Source organism: Perca fluviatilis, chromosome 2, assembly GCF_010015445.1.
Source record: "Perca fluviatilis chromosome 2, GENO_Pfluv_1.0, whole genome shotgun sequence".
Lineage (NCBI taxonomy): Eukaryota > Metazoa > Chordata > Actinopteri > Perciformes > Percidae > Perca > Perca fluviatilis.
In genome coordinates, this window is record NC_053113.1 from 12696678 (window position 1) to 12711215 (window position 14538).

Consider the following 14538-nt stretch of genomic DNA (forward strand, 5'->3'; position numbering starts at 1 on the left):
ATTTTAGACCAGTCTCTCATCTGCCTTTTCTGTCAAAGGTTTTGGAAAAAGTTGTTTTTATACAGTTACAAGCCTTTTTACAGCAGAACTCTGTGTTTGAAAAATTTCAATCTGGTTTTAGATCACGTCACAGTACTAAGTCTGCACTGTTGAGAGTACATAATGATATTGCCTTGTCAGTAGATGCCGGGAATCCTACTGTTTTAGTGCTTTTAGACCTCACAGCAGCTTTTGACACAGTGGACCATGCAGTCCTCCTCTCTCGCCTTGAACATTGTGTAGGCATCAGAGGCTCGGCACTTAAATGGTTTAGCTCCTATTTGGCAAATAGGAGCTTTTCTGTCATGATTGGTGACCTCTCCTCGTCAGCTGCTCCTCTCTCCTGTGGGGTACCCCAGGGCTCAGTTTTCTTTATACATGTTGCCTTTAGGGGCTATTATAGGAAAGCATAACCTGTCATTTCATTGTTACGCAGATGATTTGCAAATCTATTTGCCTATGAAAGCTAATGACAGTGTTGCACTACATTCCCTGCTTAGTTGTATCGCTGATATTAAGTTGTGGCTTTCAGAAAACTTTCTTAAATTGAATGAAGATAAAACGGAGTGTATTATTTTCAGTGCTTCAGCCACGCAAGATGGTCCAGCTTTGAATCTGGGAGCTCTGGCATCCTACACTAGGTCATCTGTCAAAAACTTGGGGGTTACTTTTGATTGCAGCATGAAATTTGACAAGCAGATCAGTAATGTTGTTAGAATGAGCTTTTTCCAGCTTCGTCTCCTGGCTAAAGTTAAGCCTTTCCTGAACAGGCATGATCTAGAAAAGGCGATCCATGCTCTTATCAGTTCAAGATTAGATTACTGTAATGCTCTTTATATTGGTCTGAATCAAACCTCCATCTCACGTCTTCAACTTGTACAAAATGCTCGCTTTTTAACAAATACATCTAGACGTACACATATTACTCCCGTTCTCCACACTCTACATTGGCTCCCTGTGCGTTTTAGAATAGATTTTAAGATTTTGTTGTTTGCTTTTAAGGCCCCGGAGTATTTGTCTGAAATTTTAACTTTGCGGGAGCACAACCGGTCATTGCGTTCTTCAAATCTGCGAGTTTTAGAAGTGCCTAGGTCAAGGTATAAACGTTGGGGTGATCAATTCAATTCAATTCAATTTTATTTATAGTATCAAATCATAAGAGTTATCTCGAGACACTTTACAGATAGAGTAGGTCTAGACCACACTCTATAATTTACAAAGCCCCAACAATTACAGTAATTCCCTCTAGAGCAAGCATTAGCAGTGGCTATTGCGACAGTGGCGAGGAAAAACTCCCTTTTAGGAAGAAACCTCGGCAGACCCAGACTCTTGGTAGGCGGTGTCTGACGGGGCCGGTTGGGGGTGTGATGAACAGTGGCGATAATAGTCACATTAAAGATAGTGGAACAGTGACTTCGAAGGTAGTCGTTGTAGTTCATGTCATAGCAGGGCACATCGTGTCATACTGAGTAGTGCAGTCTCCTATACCGGATCCTGACTACTCTGTGCGTATGAACATCACTGCAGGACGTTGCGGGATGTAACGTGGCGCTGCAGAGCATGGGTGGATGCGGCGGACGCAGCGGGACGCGGCTGGACATTGCAGGGAGATTGAAGAAGAAACATAAGGACTCCGGGGAGTAAACTCCCCAGAGCTAGGTTAGTAACAAGCAGTTCTGGGACAGGATGCATACAAAAGGAAACAAATGAAAACATTGATGAGAGGCTGTACTGGCCTGCCTCCCTCTACTCTCACTATATTATTGATTATATGATAAACAAATCTGATGACTACCAAGAGAAGCAGGTGGGCCAGGTTAGGCGGACGCTGCAACTCCTCACTCCTTAACTATAAGCTTTATCAAAGAGGAGAGTTTTCAGTTTACTCTTAAATATGGTGACGGTGTCTGCCCCCCGAACCCAGACTGGGAGCTGGTTCCACAAGAAAGGAGCCTGGTAGCTGAAGGCTCTGGCTCCCATTCTACTTTTAGAGACTCTAGGAACCACAAGTAACTCTGCATTCTGGGAGCGCAGTGCTCTAGTGGGACAATAAGGTACTAAGAGCTGTTCTAGATAGGATGGTGCTTGACCATTTAGGGCTTTGTAGGTCAGAAGAAGGACTTTAAAGTCAATCCTGTATTTTACAGGAAGCCAATGCAGAGAAGCTAATACAGGAGAAATATGATCTCTTTTCTTAGTTCTCGTCAGAACACGTGCTGCAGCATTCTGGATCAGCTGGAGAGTCTTAAGGGACTTATCAGGCTTTTGCAGTTGCTGCCCCGAGACTCTGGAACAAGTTACCCCCTGATATTCGCACTATCACAGATGTAGCTCTTTTTAGGTCCAAACTCAAAACGTATCTGTTCCGTCTGGCCTTTAATACGTAGCAGTGGTGTGACAATTTAATTTTTTTGTTTCTGTGTAACCTTTTCTGATTTTACAGTTTTCTATGTTCATTCTTTCTATTGTATGACATGTGTTTCTGATGTTAAGCACTTTGGATACCTGCTGGTTTTTGTAAAGTGCTATATAAATACATTTTGATTGCATGATTGATTGATAAAACTAAGGTCAGAATCAAAGATAACTCCTCGGTTTTTAACTTGTTGACTTGGTTTAATGCCGGTGTTTGCAGTTTTTTATTGAGTTTCTCTTTGAGCTTCAGTACCAATAACCAATACTTCCGTTTTGTCCTGGTTGAGCTGTAAAAAATGATCTGTCATCTATAACTTGATATCTAAAATGCAGTAAAAAAGGGCATCTGTTGGCCCTGAGTCATCAGGTGACACAGCAATGTATTTTATTTATTTATTTTACCTTTATTTTTTCAGGCAAGTCATTAAGAACAGATTCTTATTTACATTGGTGGCCTGTCTACAACGGCGGCCTGACGGTAAAGCTGTGTGTCATCAGCATAACTATGGAAATTTATGCCGTGCCTCCTGATGACGTTTTCAAGTTGCAGCAGCTAAAGGTTAAAAAGCATAGGACCTAAAACTAAACCCTGAGGAACACCACAAATAACTTTATAGATTGTAGATGAACATTCATTCATGCTTACAAAAACTTTATGAATAAAGTCAATGATCTGCATTGTAAACATTGAATCGCTTTTCAGGTAATTTACTACCTTAAATTTACCCTCTGTGTAAAAGTGTAAATAAAGTTGCCTTGGGGTACTGTTTACATAAAGGATCTGGGCAGGCAGTGAAATTTGGGCACAATGATAAACATAACAGCTCTCACCAAGTATAACTCAGTTCCCTTCGTTCGTACCAAAGAGCTGTTGAAAATAGTTGGATTGTTTGCGAAAGTAACATCACTATGTCAGAGCACCTCAATCAGGTGTGAAAGCAGTCTAATAAGCCAATGACATCTTTTAGGTGGTTTGTGGTGGTTTTAGTGCCCAGTGTTTAAATTCTTCTCTCCATTAAATCTCTCCTCACTCTGCCTTTGACTTACCTTAATATCTCTGCGAGTGTCTCCAGGTTTGAACACCAGTGTTCCTTCGCAGTACTCGTAATCCGACCCAGCGTTGGCTGAACCGTCCTCTGTCCTGTAGTCCACGTAGAAGGTGTTCTCCCCCAGACCCCCTAAACGGCAGGAATAAACAGGATAACGATTTAAATGTATCTGACAGTGTATGAAAACTTAAATAAGATGTACCTTTTACAGTTCAGTTATATGAAGAGGTTGCTTTGCATAGGGACAATTACGAAACCCTGTTAGATTTTTACATCCTGACAAATCTCTGCTCTGATCTAAAGTAAACGGGTGGAAGTCCTGAGAGGCAAGTGAACTTAAACTGATAAAAAAAAATGTAGTAGCATTAATTTCAAGTGTAGAAACTAACTGAATTATGTGAAATCAATATTAGCTTAATTATTTTACTACCTTGGCAGACTACAGCCAGTGTCACAAAGCCACAGTTCTCCATGCACTGACTGTGGGCACTTTCAAATGAGATGCGGCTGCATATCCCCAGGTCTTCATCTTCTGGTGCTTCCTCGTCGGTTACGGCTGTGCGGCGAGCGTTGTCGGCTGCATGCTTCTTCAGGACGTTTCCAGCTCCAATCATCATACGAGTCGCCTTGATGGAGACAGACAGGAGGAGGTCTTAAAAGAAACTTTTCACTCTTTAAAATGTATAAATCAAGAAAAGGACAGGTATTTCTTAAATGTAACGTGTCAACAGTTGTGAAAGAAGTATTCAGATCATTTAATTCAGGACAAGTCCTAATACCACAATGTAAAAGTTTAGTAAAAGTATGCAAGTATAATCAGGAAATGTACTCAAAGTATTAAAAGTATAATAATTTCCCCTTTTTTACATTATATAATTTGACTATTATTACTCAAGCATTAAGGTAAAAATCAGCATTATATTTTTGTTGGTTGAGTTGAAGCTCTACTAATAATTATTTTCATTATGAATTAATCTGCTGATTATTTTTTCCATTAATCGATTGATTGATTGTTAGTTTGGTTTGTAAAAATATTAAAAATAGCGAGAAATTGCATCATAATTAGCCTAACCCAAAGTGACACCTTCTCAATGTTTGTTTTGTCCAACCAACAGTCCAAACCTCACCATTATAACTAATACATTAACATTATTAACATTATTAAAAGGAAAAACAGTCTGGAAGCATGAAATGTTTTACATGAAAAATGACTTCAACCATCAAAATAGTTGCAGCCGATCAACGAATTGATTTATTGACTTAATGTTTCAGGTGTACTTGTATAAACTGTTGAGTAGTTCAATTTATAATAAAACATGATTTATAAGCTTTTGTTTCTCTCTTAACTTCTAAGGAAACTTAAGCTGTCAGATAAATGTCGTGAAGTAAAAGGCAGAATATTTCTATTGAGATGTAGTGGAGTAGAAGTAAAAAGTTGCATGAGAAAAAAATAAAATTCAGTCTTAGAAGTCCTTGAACTACTTTATGTGCTAATGTAGGTCTGGGAAACCTTGTGTGTTTACAACAGGGACTATTTATGAATAGCGTGTGTGTGTGTGTGTGTGTGTGTGTGTGTGTTACCTGTATGCGGTAGAAGGCTCTGCTCTTCTGTTGGTGCAGCAGTGCGTAATAGTTGGCCAGCTCCACCAGCTGGTCCAGCTCTTTGTCGGGATATTTTTGTTTCAGCTCCTTTATGATACGAATCACCTGGAGGAGAGACGAGAGGACACACTCATGATACAAAAATATCTAAAATGCCCACACTGACAGCATGCACGGCTGTCCATACAAACACTGACTTTCCGTCTCCGTAGCTGGGAGAAAGATTGGAGGAATGTATGCTTTAGCTTGCAGCTCAACAACAATTTCCTACAATGATTGAACTTTTAAAGGGCTCTTCCTATTAGCTAATTACCTCTAATCATTTTCATGTTTTAACACCTGCTGAACGATGGCTTGGTTTTATGTGTGGGTTAAAAACAAAATCCTGCAACTTTATGAACTGTTGAAACCATTCCCAAAACGTTAAGACGCAGACTGCCAACTGGATAAAAGACAGAACATTTCTGCTGCCCCACAAGAAGGTTTAGGCCAAGGTTGAACTGCATTAAAAAAACTCAAAGGCTGAGCTGAGTCAGAAAATATAAGTTCAGATATTTTGCAGATGGTCAATCAATAAAAAACAGAAAGTTTTTGCTTTAGAAAGGGTATTTTGTTCACGACTCACCCTATCTCTAAAAACGACACAAGCTGCTTATCTCGCCGTTTTATCTCCTTTCGGCTCTCTCATTCTCTCCTCCTCGTTGTCGTCGTGTGGATGTTTCTCCCTCTGTGTCTGGTTTCTCCTGGACTTCTCTGAACCTCATTATCAAATTTTCGCTTTGTCTGTCAAACCTCCCACATGTTCCTCTCTCTTTGCCATTATCTCGCAAACCCGTCTTATATTCTCTCCTTCTCCTTAATGGGGAAACAACTTTATTTTCGGCAGGCTATTAACAGGTTTAAATGTGGATAACGTAATCTACCTTCACTCTGCATGCTCTGCAAGTGTTTTCTGTGTAAATCTATCAAGTAAAGAGGAACAAAGTTTACATAAAAACTGGGATCACAAAAAACAAGAACAACATGCATCACTTCAGGAAATGTAAACTGGAGCCACTCCTGCAGGGAAATTATCCATTATTTTGCACACCAATCATGTCATAATCACAACAGAGAGAGTGTTTTTTATGTTTACTGCATTTTTCACCAACAAAAGACCTGAAATGCGATTAGAGCGCAATCTGCAGTAATAACAATGTCTCTGAATGCGTTGTAAAGCTCATGTGTGAATAAAAACTTTCTTTGCTGTCTTTGTCATTTCCCCCTCTGTTAGGGTGAGCAGTTTGCCCTCATGAGCGGTCCCTTTTTTCTTTTTGGCTGGCTAGTAGTGGGCGGGGCTTAACAGTCAACCCGGTGGCGCAGGTGTGATAAGGCTGCTGGGTAGCAGCGTCCTGTTTAGAGATTTTGGCGCTAAACAACCTTGAGAGTGAGCGACTCGACACCGGAGAAACTTTCGAATTTGGAGAAATGTTTGACTGTAGAACTGAAGCTCTAGGTCGGAGCTAGCCGTTGTTGCTAACCGGAGGTAAGGCCACACACAACCCACTGCCAGCCAGCCTTCTCTTTACAACGCACATTTAAAGGAACACGCCGACTTATTGGGAATTTAGCTTATTCACCGTAACCCCCAGAGTTAGACAAGTTGATACATACCCTTCTCATCTCTGTGCGTGCTGTAACGCTGTCTGACGGCTCCAGCGGCAGCAGCCCATCACAGAACAGGCAGGTGAATGGTTCCAGTAATCCTACTGCTCCGAATAAGTGACAAAATAACGCCAACATGTTCCTATTTACATGTTGTGATTTGTAGAGTCACAGCGTGTACAAAAAACAACGTAACATGAGACACAGCCATCTTCTAACCGTAAACAAACCGGGAACTATATTCTCAGGCGGAAGAATATAGTACTTGGGCGGAGTGATATGCTCGCAGCAAGCCTGTCTGAGAATATAGTTCCCGGTTTGTTTACGGTTAGAAGATGGCTGTGTCTCATGTTACGTTGTTTTTTGTACACGCTGTGACTCTACAAATCACAACATGTAAATAGGAACATGTTGGTGTTATTTTGTCACTTTGTCACAATTTGGAGCAGTAGGCTAGTTGGAACCAGTTACCTGCAGGATCTGTGCTAGGCTAAGCTAATGCTGGAGCCGTCAGACAGCGTTACAGCACGCACGGAGATGAGAAGGGTATGTATGGACTTGTCTAACTCTGGGGGTTACGGTGAATAAGATAAATTCCCAATAAGTCGGCGTGTTCCTTTAATGTTACTTAACTTACCCTAGACACGCTAAGACCCGAACAGTGTCATTCTCGTTAAATCCTCTCTGTAAAGGATCTGATGTTGAAATAATGTTCTGCACAAACCAGTGGTGTATTACAGCATTTGCCAGTTGTTAATGTGAAGTAGGAAAAGACCAAACACACCATTATGGAAGAGAGCGCAATTATGACACTGCACTGCAAAATATTTGTATATTTTCTTAATGGCATCCCTGTGGATGGGACCAATGGATCAGCGAGGGCGATGGCAAAACAACGAAGGGTCGCAACGCAACGCAACATCATCCTGCAAGGTGTGAATGTGGGTTTGCATGCCCACATTCCTGCTAGATTACTCTGGAACACCGCTGTGTTTCTACCATTTACAGTTGCATTTCTATGTAACAGATTTCTAAAAGATTTTATAATTTCTGTCTCTCACCTCTTTGCGGCTCTCGTCCAGTTCCCTGCTGCTCTCCACGTTGACCATGGCGCTGTTGGAGTTGGGCAGGTTGGCCCCCGCACCGATGTTGTTGGATGCAGCGCCCGCTGTGCCGTCCTGAGTTCCGCCCCCACAGTTCTCGGCGGGAAGCACGGTGCCCCCTCGTGTTGGGAACTTGCCGTCTATGATCATCTCCATGCCGCCCTTGTTAGGTGTCAAGTCTCCCTCAGTCTCCACGACGATGCCGTGGCGCTTGTCGGCACGGTAGCGCTTGCCCATGTACTTGTAAAAGAGTAGGCGGCGGTCGGCGATCCAAGCCAGGATGACACACACTGGGAAGTACAGCAGGGTCACCAGAGCCTCCCACACCTGAAACACACACACACACACACACACACACACACACACAGTGAGTGGTATAGTTCTGGCACAAACCGAGACACAATTATTAAATATTAAAATACAGCCTCCCAAACACATACAGCAGCACAGATAAGAGTATGTTCCTTTTCGAGCTAAATTTACATTTCAACAGTGGTGAAAAGAAATATTCAGATCATTAAAGCTTCCTTGCGTTACTTTTGAATAAATATACATACTTAATACTTAAATATTTAGCTTAAGAAGGAGGAGAACTTTCTCAGCACATAAAGACCCACACAAACATTCAACCAACATCGACCCATCTGGAGATACATGGTTTTTACTGGACAGGGAGGGGATGGAAAACGCTCATCTGAAAACTATCTAAAGCAGTCAGACAAATATGGTGGAGTACATGTACAAAGTGGCAGACGGAAATGGAAATACTCAAGTAAAGTATAAGTAGCTCAGGTTTTTGCTTTCTGGTCGGTACAGTACTGGTACTTCTGGTCGGTTCAAGTCCCTGCACAGGGCAAGTACGGAGAGAGGACTAGAGTATCTGAATTACATTCTGCAAGTTCTGCAATAATTAGGCCTACAGTTATTCTAGTTCAATAAGGGCAAAGTGACATTGTATTCATTTATTTATTTCACTTTTTATTTTTATTTTAGAATGATGTTGTTGGCTGTGGTTTGATTTGCTTAGGTTGTTTTATTTTGTTTTGTTTTTTCAGTCTGTTAACGCACGGTTACAGATTTTATGTTAGTCCCTGTTGATTGGATCCCTCAGGCTGCCGTATGAAACAGAGGCGAGAGCCCCTGGAAAGAAAGAGCGAGGGAGTGGGAGTGTTAATAAAGCATTTGGCTGGAGTAAAAGACAGCCTGCTCCTGTAAGATTATTGTTGGGTCCTGCTGGGACCCCCCGGGATCCTAATCTCAATGCAGTCCTCTGGTGTGGACCTCCCAAATGCTCGGGGAGACCAACCTGTGAGGCACCCATTACGTACAGACTTTGGTACAACATGCCGGAGGAAATAAGACTTGCATGATTGGTGGACTCTTTAAAGTCACTTCTCAAAACAAATTTTTATAAAAGGTGCTATATAAATAAAGTTATTATTATTATGTGTATAGGTCCTGCATGTGTCTCCTTGCAGGATTAATAAAGTCCACCTTCTGAGTCCATCTCACCTCCACGACGCCTGGCGTTATGACGGACAGGATGAGGTAGAGCCAGATGTAGGCGAAGATGCTCCAGAAGGCGGTGATGAAGAACACCCTGAGGTGTTTGATTTTGCGGGTCTGCCCGTTGGGGATCGTCCACACGCAGATCCCGATGATCACAAACATGTTGAAGGCGGCGCTGCCGACGATGGTTCCTGGTCCCAAGTCACCAGCATGGAAGCCGTGACCGCATACCTGGAGAGGTAAGAGTGTGTGTGTGTGTGTGTGTGTGTGAGGTTTGTAGTAGGAGGGAAGAGACTGAGACTGAGGAAAGGAATCAAAACAAACACTCTTTTATAACACGGCTCGTTTTGCAAACTGAGCAATTATTTTGTTTTAAAATGTAATGCAAAATGATTGCTCTGCCTTGAAAATGATTAACCAGTCTGATGTGATGACAACATGATATTCAAGTTATACAGATGCAGCTAAAACATAAACCCCTGTGATAGAAAGACACAATGGTGTGTGTGTGTGTGTGTGTGTGTGTGTGTGTGTGTACCTCTATAACAGACAGCAGTATCTCCGGAGCGCTGGAGCCAAGAGCCATGAGAGTCAGATTGGACACTGTTTCGTTCCAGATTCGAACCGTCGCCACGGATGTTTCCCCGTTAGGCATGGTGATAGTCACCTCCTTCTCCTGTTGGCGAGCGCACACACACACACACACACACACACACACACACACACACACACACACACACACACACACACACACACACACACACACACACACACACACACACACACACAGGTGTTAAAATTCATAGATAGGATACATGGATGGAGAGGGAAATCTATATGAATTCCCATTAAGGGATCTGATCAGGCCTGGCTTACAGTAAAGAGACAAAGAAATGATGATGCAAACACATTCACTGGCAGCTTCACTTCCTCAGTGGACATCAAACACACTCACTAACCTTGAGCATACCGAGCACTAATGAGTCATTAAACATGCATGCACTGCCTGGAAATGGATTCATACTATAGAGTAAGTCTATTTTGGGATGTTTGTTGCATTGTCAACATGGTTTCTGTCCATTTGCAAGCAATTATATCTACTGCTACTGACTAACGTTTAAGAGCTGATGGGGCAACATGGCTGATTTAATGCGCCATTATCTCTGTAGATGTAAGTCGAGGCAAAACCCTTGAAAGGGGGAAATATAAGAGGCTGTGAAATAATCGTATATCTGTGCACATAACGTTTGGGTGCAACAACTGACTGGTAGAGCAAACACTACATTAACAAAAACAATTCCTGGTATTAAAGTGAAAAGAATGAAGTGTAATGAAGAAGCTTAAGGTGCTTTCATACTAATACTTCCAGTAAATATTGTGTTTTTGGCAGGTGCTGAAACTGTAAAAATCTTTGTTTCTGTGTGAATGTGCTTTACAATAGAGAAGAAAAGAATACGACTAATTTGAAAGTCTTGCCTTTATACAGCATTTAAAGGCTTTATGGGTTCTGACAGCACTGCATTTGTCCCTTGAAGAATAAGTGCACATACACTCATAGAGATTTGTGTGGCTAATCTGAATCCAAATAACTGGGAAATCTGGGAAGAGTGAATATTAAATAAGCGTGGTAACAATCCGGATTAACACATCCGTCTTTTGACTGTAGCTGGGATTAAACAAGCTATTTGACGACTTTGTGCTTCATTTTTCACAATTGACAAGATCATTTAAATATATATTATTTGAAGAAATATTTAAGAGATTATAATGAAAAAAATATGCATTGTAAATTGCAGCCCTATCTGGATGGATGCAAGCTTTTCATCAAAGAATTAACATCTCAAGTGAAGGACAACATTTAGTCTCCATTGTGTTCTATTCAGGAAAGAAAACTGCAGATGTCACAAGCAGTGTCGTAGTACTCGTGATCGGTCTTTTTGAAAGTCTTGTCTCGGAATCAGCCGCAGTTTTACTCGGTCTTGTCTCGGTCTCAGATAAAGAGGACTCTGGATTTTATATCAAGACAGGTAAAGCAGGTAAACCACACCTTCCTTTTGATTATTTTATTAAGGCATTTCTCATGATACACTTATGGCAAAAAAAGAGAAGAAGAATTTACTGTGGGTGCTTTTTTTTATTTAGGAAGGTTTTTGGCGGCATTTTAGGCCTTTAGTTGACAGGACAGCTTTGGACAGGTAAGGGGAGAGACAGAGAGAGAGAGAGAGAGAGAGAGAGAGAGAGAGAGAGAGAGAGAGAGAGAGGGGGTGGGCAGGGAGGGATGACATGCAGCAAAAGGGCCACAGGTCAGAATCAAACCCTGCGGCGGCTGCGGTAAGGACCGAGCCTTTGTACATGGGGCGCTCAACCAGGTGAGCTACCCAGGGGCCCCTCTGTGGGTGTTTTTTTTTTATGGGAATGTGGATCTTTCAGATCAATTTGAGGAGTGCCTACGGTTAGCATTTTCCACATTTGATCATGTCATGCAGTGTGGGACTCGCACTGGTCTGGTCTTGGTCTGCACTTGGTCTCGGTTTAGGTAGTCTTGACAACAATTTTTACAAGCATTTTGTTTTGACAATAAGCTGCAGGTCCACTCCAATAACTCAATCAGCGTAAAACAACTCATAAGCTGCACACATATTATCTGTTCAGGCCCACTTAGACTGGCAAGCTCCTTCTCCTCCTTTATAGCCCTTTTAAAAACGCATCTTTATAAGAAAAACGTGTTTTTTTGTGATTGTTGCGGGCAAAAATCCTTGATTATGCGGCACGTTTTCTTAAAAATGCCATGGAATATGCGGGATATTTATGCAATTTTATGCGATGAAATTGCGGGAACTTGCAAAAAATGCGTGAACTTGCAAAAAATGCAGTTTGATGAAAAAGAGAAGAAAACACCCTGCTTTTTTTAAACTTAATTTCCAAAAATAGTTTACAGATATTCAGTCATTGCAATAAGTAAACAAATAAGATACAAAAATATATACAAATAATATAATATTAAAGTAAAAATAAAAGTAATAGTCTAAACAGAGGGAAATAAAAGATATAAAAGAGAAAGACTTTCAAAAATCGTTAATATATAATAATATAATATATATATAATAATAATAATAATATAATAATATAGACAGCAGGAGCACTTAAAGAAATTTGAGTGACATCAGATATTAAGATAGCTTTCTTATTGGATACCAACTTAAGAGACTCACAGTACTCAAAGTACAACATGTCAAATTCAACCTCCAACATCCTGCTTTTCGATGATGTTCACGTCGCGTAATTACGTCACTTCATAACGTTCCCATGGCAACAGGGGGAAATGGCTGCTCTTGTGTGAAGTAAACGCAACATTTTTTCAACTTTCTGCTAAGATATATTATGGGACTTTTTTGCAACGAAAATGTGGGGATTATGAAATCATGCAAGAACCGCATATTTTGCGCGGAAATCTGAAATTTATGCGCCGAAAGTGCGGCATATTTGAAAAAATGCGGCCCCCGCACGAATATGCGGACTTTGGCTGATTATGCATTGAATTATGCGATCGCATAATCGCGTTTTTCTGGAGGGACTAATAAGTGCGCTTTCACAGGGTTTGTGGCCTGAAGGTACTTTTATCTATTTAATCCTATTTGATATGTAATGGCATTCTATTAACCTTTATTCTTTTGACTATTATAATTAGTTTATATTTGTTTATTATACTTATTCTCTTGTTTTGCTCCTTTTTTTTAATAATGTAAAACTTTAACTTTGTTTTAAATAGTGTTTATCATTGTTGGTCTGCCATGTTATTATTGTCTTGTCAAGCACTTTGTAACTTTTTTTTCAAAAGTGCAATATAAATAAAGTTATTATTATTAATTATTTTTTTATTATTGCCACATAATGGCAATATGCCCGCTACTTCCTGCTAAATTACACCACCCATGTGTTCCTCCATTCACTCGTTCTCACCTGTGAAGTGATGACCTCTATGGACGCCATGAAGCGGTCTGCGATGATGGACACTCCCAGGAACATGTACATGAGTGACGCAAAGTAGACCACAGCTCTGGCCACCTGTTGGCCGAGCCCAGGCCGGTTGGGCTCCCAGATGGGCAGCAGGATGCCGGGCTTGCACATCGCCACTTCCCCACACTTCTCTTTTTTCTCAGGCGTGCTGCTGTTACCGTAAGACATGGAAGGAGGATAGGAGGATGGGAACATGGAGGGAGAGACCGCTGGGAACTCGGGGTCGCTGCTGGAGTCGATGCGCTGGGACTCCGGCTGGCAGGGAGGCAGTGGGAGGAGGAAGAGGAGGAGGAGGAGGAGGAGGGAGGGGGCGGGACAGGCCAAGACAGACATGGCGGCGGGTGGTCCCCACAAGAGGCGCGAGGAAAAGGTGAGGCAGAGGATGATGGGATTAGGCTGAGGAAGAGGGAGGGGGAGATGCTGCGTAGAGCTGACGGGGGTGCGACTAGCTCACCTAAAGGGGGAGAGAGAGAGAGAGAGAGAGAGAGAGAGAGAGAGAGAGAATGTAAAGAGAAAGACAAATTAGCTTGTAGACTTCATAAATACAGACCAGACAGCCTTTATTTCTCTTTTGTCATAAATACAGCTCATTTTATTATGTTTTTACAAAGCACGCATGAGCAGAGGTGTCAAAAGTATTCACATTCATTACTCAAGTAGAAGTATAGATACGGGGCGACCTCTAGCTCACCCAGTAAGGGCGTGCGCCCCATGTAGGCTGAGGCCTCTGCAGCGGCCCGGGTTGAAATCCAACCTGCGGCCCTTTGCTGCGTGTCATCCCCCATTTCTCTCCCACCTTTCCTGTCTATCCACTGTCACTATCAAATAAAGGGAAAAAGCCCCAAAAAAATAATCTTTAAAAAAAAAAGAAGTGTAGACACTAGGGTTCAAAAAGACTTCTGTAGAAGTTGAAGTATCAACTCAAGCTTCTTACTCAAGTAAAAGTGTAAAAGTACTGGTTTCAGAACTACTTAAAGTATCAAAGTAAAAGTAATGTAAAGGGGAAAAAATGCCATTAAGGACAAAAGCTTAGCCCCCACAGGGGCCTAATAGTGCACTACCCCACCTCCACAAAAAAACATTTTTCTAAAGGCCATAATGACTATAATGTTATATTAAAATCATACCTGAAAACTCAAGGGCTGAAAAAGGTGATACAT

The 14538-nt window shown here is 41.5% G+C and overlaps 1 protein-coding gene across 2 annotated transcripts in view; it reads right to left on the minus strand.

The window, feature by feature from the left end:
• Window positions 1-14538, minus strand: part of slc8a2b (solute carrier family 8 member 2b) — a 191529-nt gene that overhangs the window by 32479 nt on the left and 144512 nt on the right. For both annotated transcript variants that reach the window (XM_039779394.1, XM_039779404.1), the window contains 7 exons: window positions 13322-13832; window positions 9900-10037; window positions 9365-9592; window positions 7811-8179; window positions 5085-5210; window positions 3934-4129; window positions 3502-3632 (listed from right to left, as the gene is read on the minus strand). In XM_039779394.1, coding sequence (XP_039635328.1) covers window positions 3502-3632; window positions 3934-4129; window positions 5085-5210; window positions 7811-8179; window positions 9365-9592; window positions 9900-10037; window positions 13322-13711 — 1578 coding nt within the window. In that variant the 5' untranslated portion in view covers window positions 13712-13832. The remainder of the gene's footprint in view (window positions 1-3501; window positions 3633-3933; window positions 4130-5084; window positions 5211-7810; window positions 8180-9364; window positions 9593-9899; window positions 10038-13321; window positions 13833-14538) is intronic.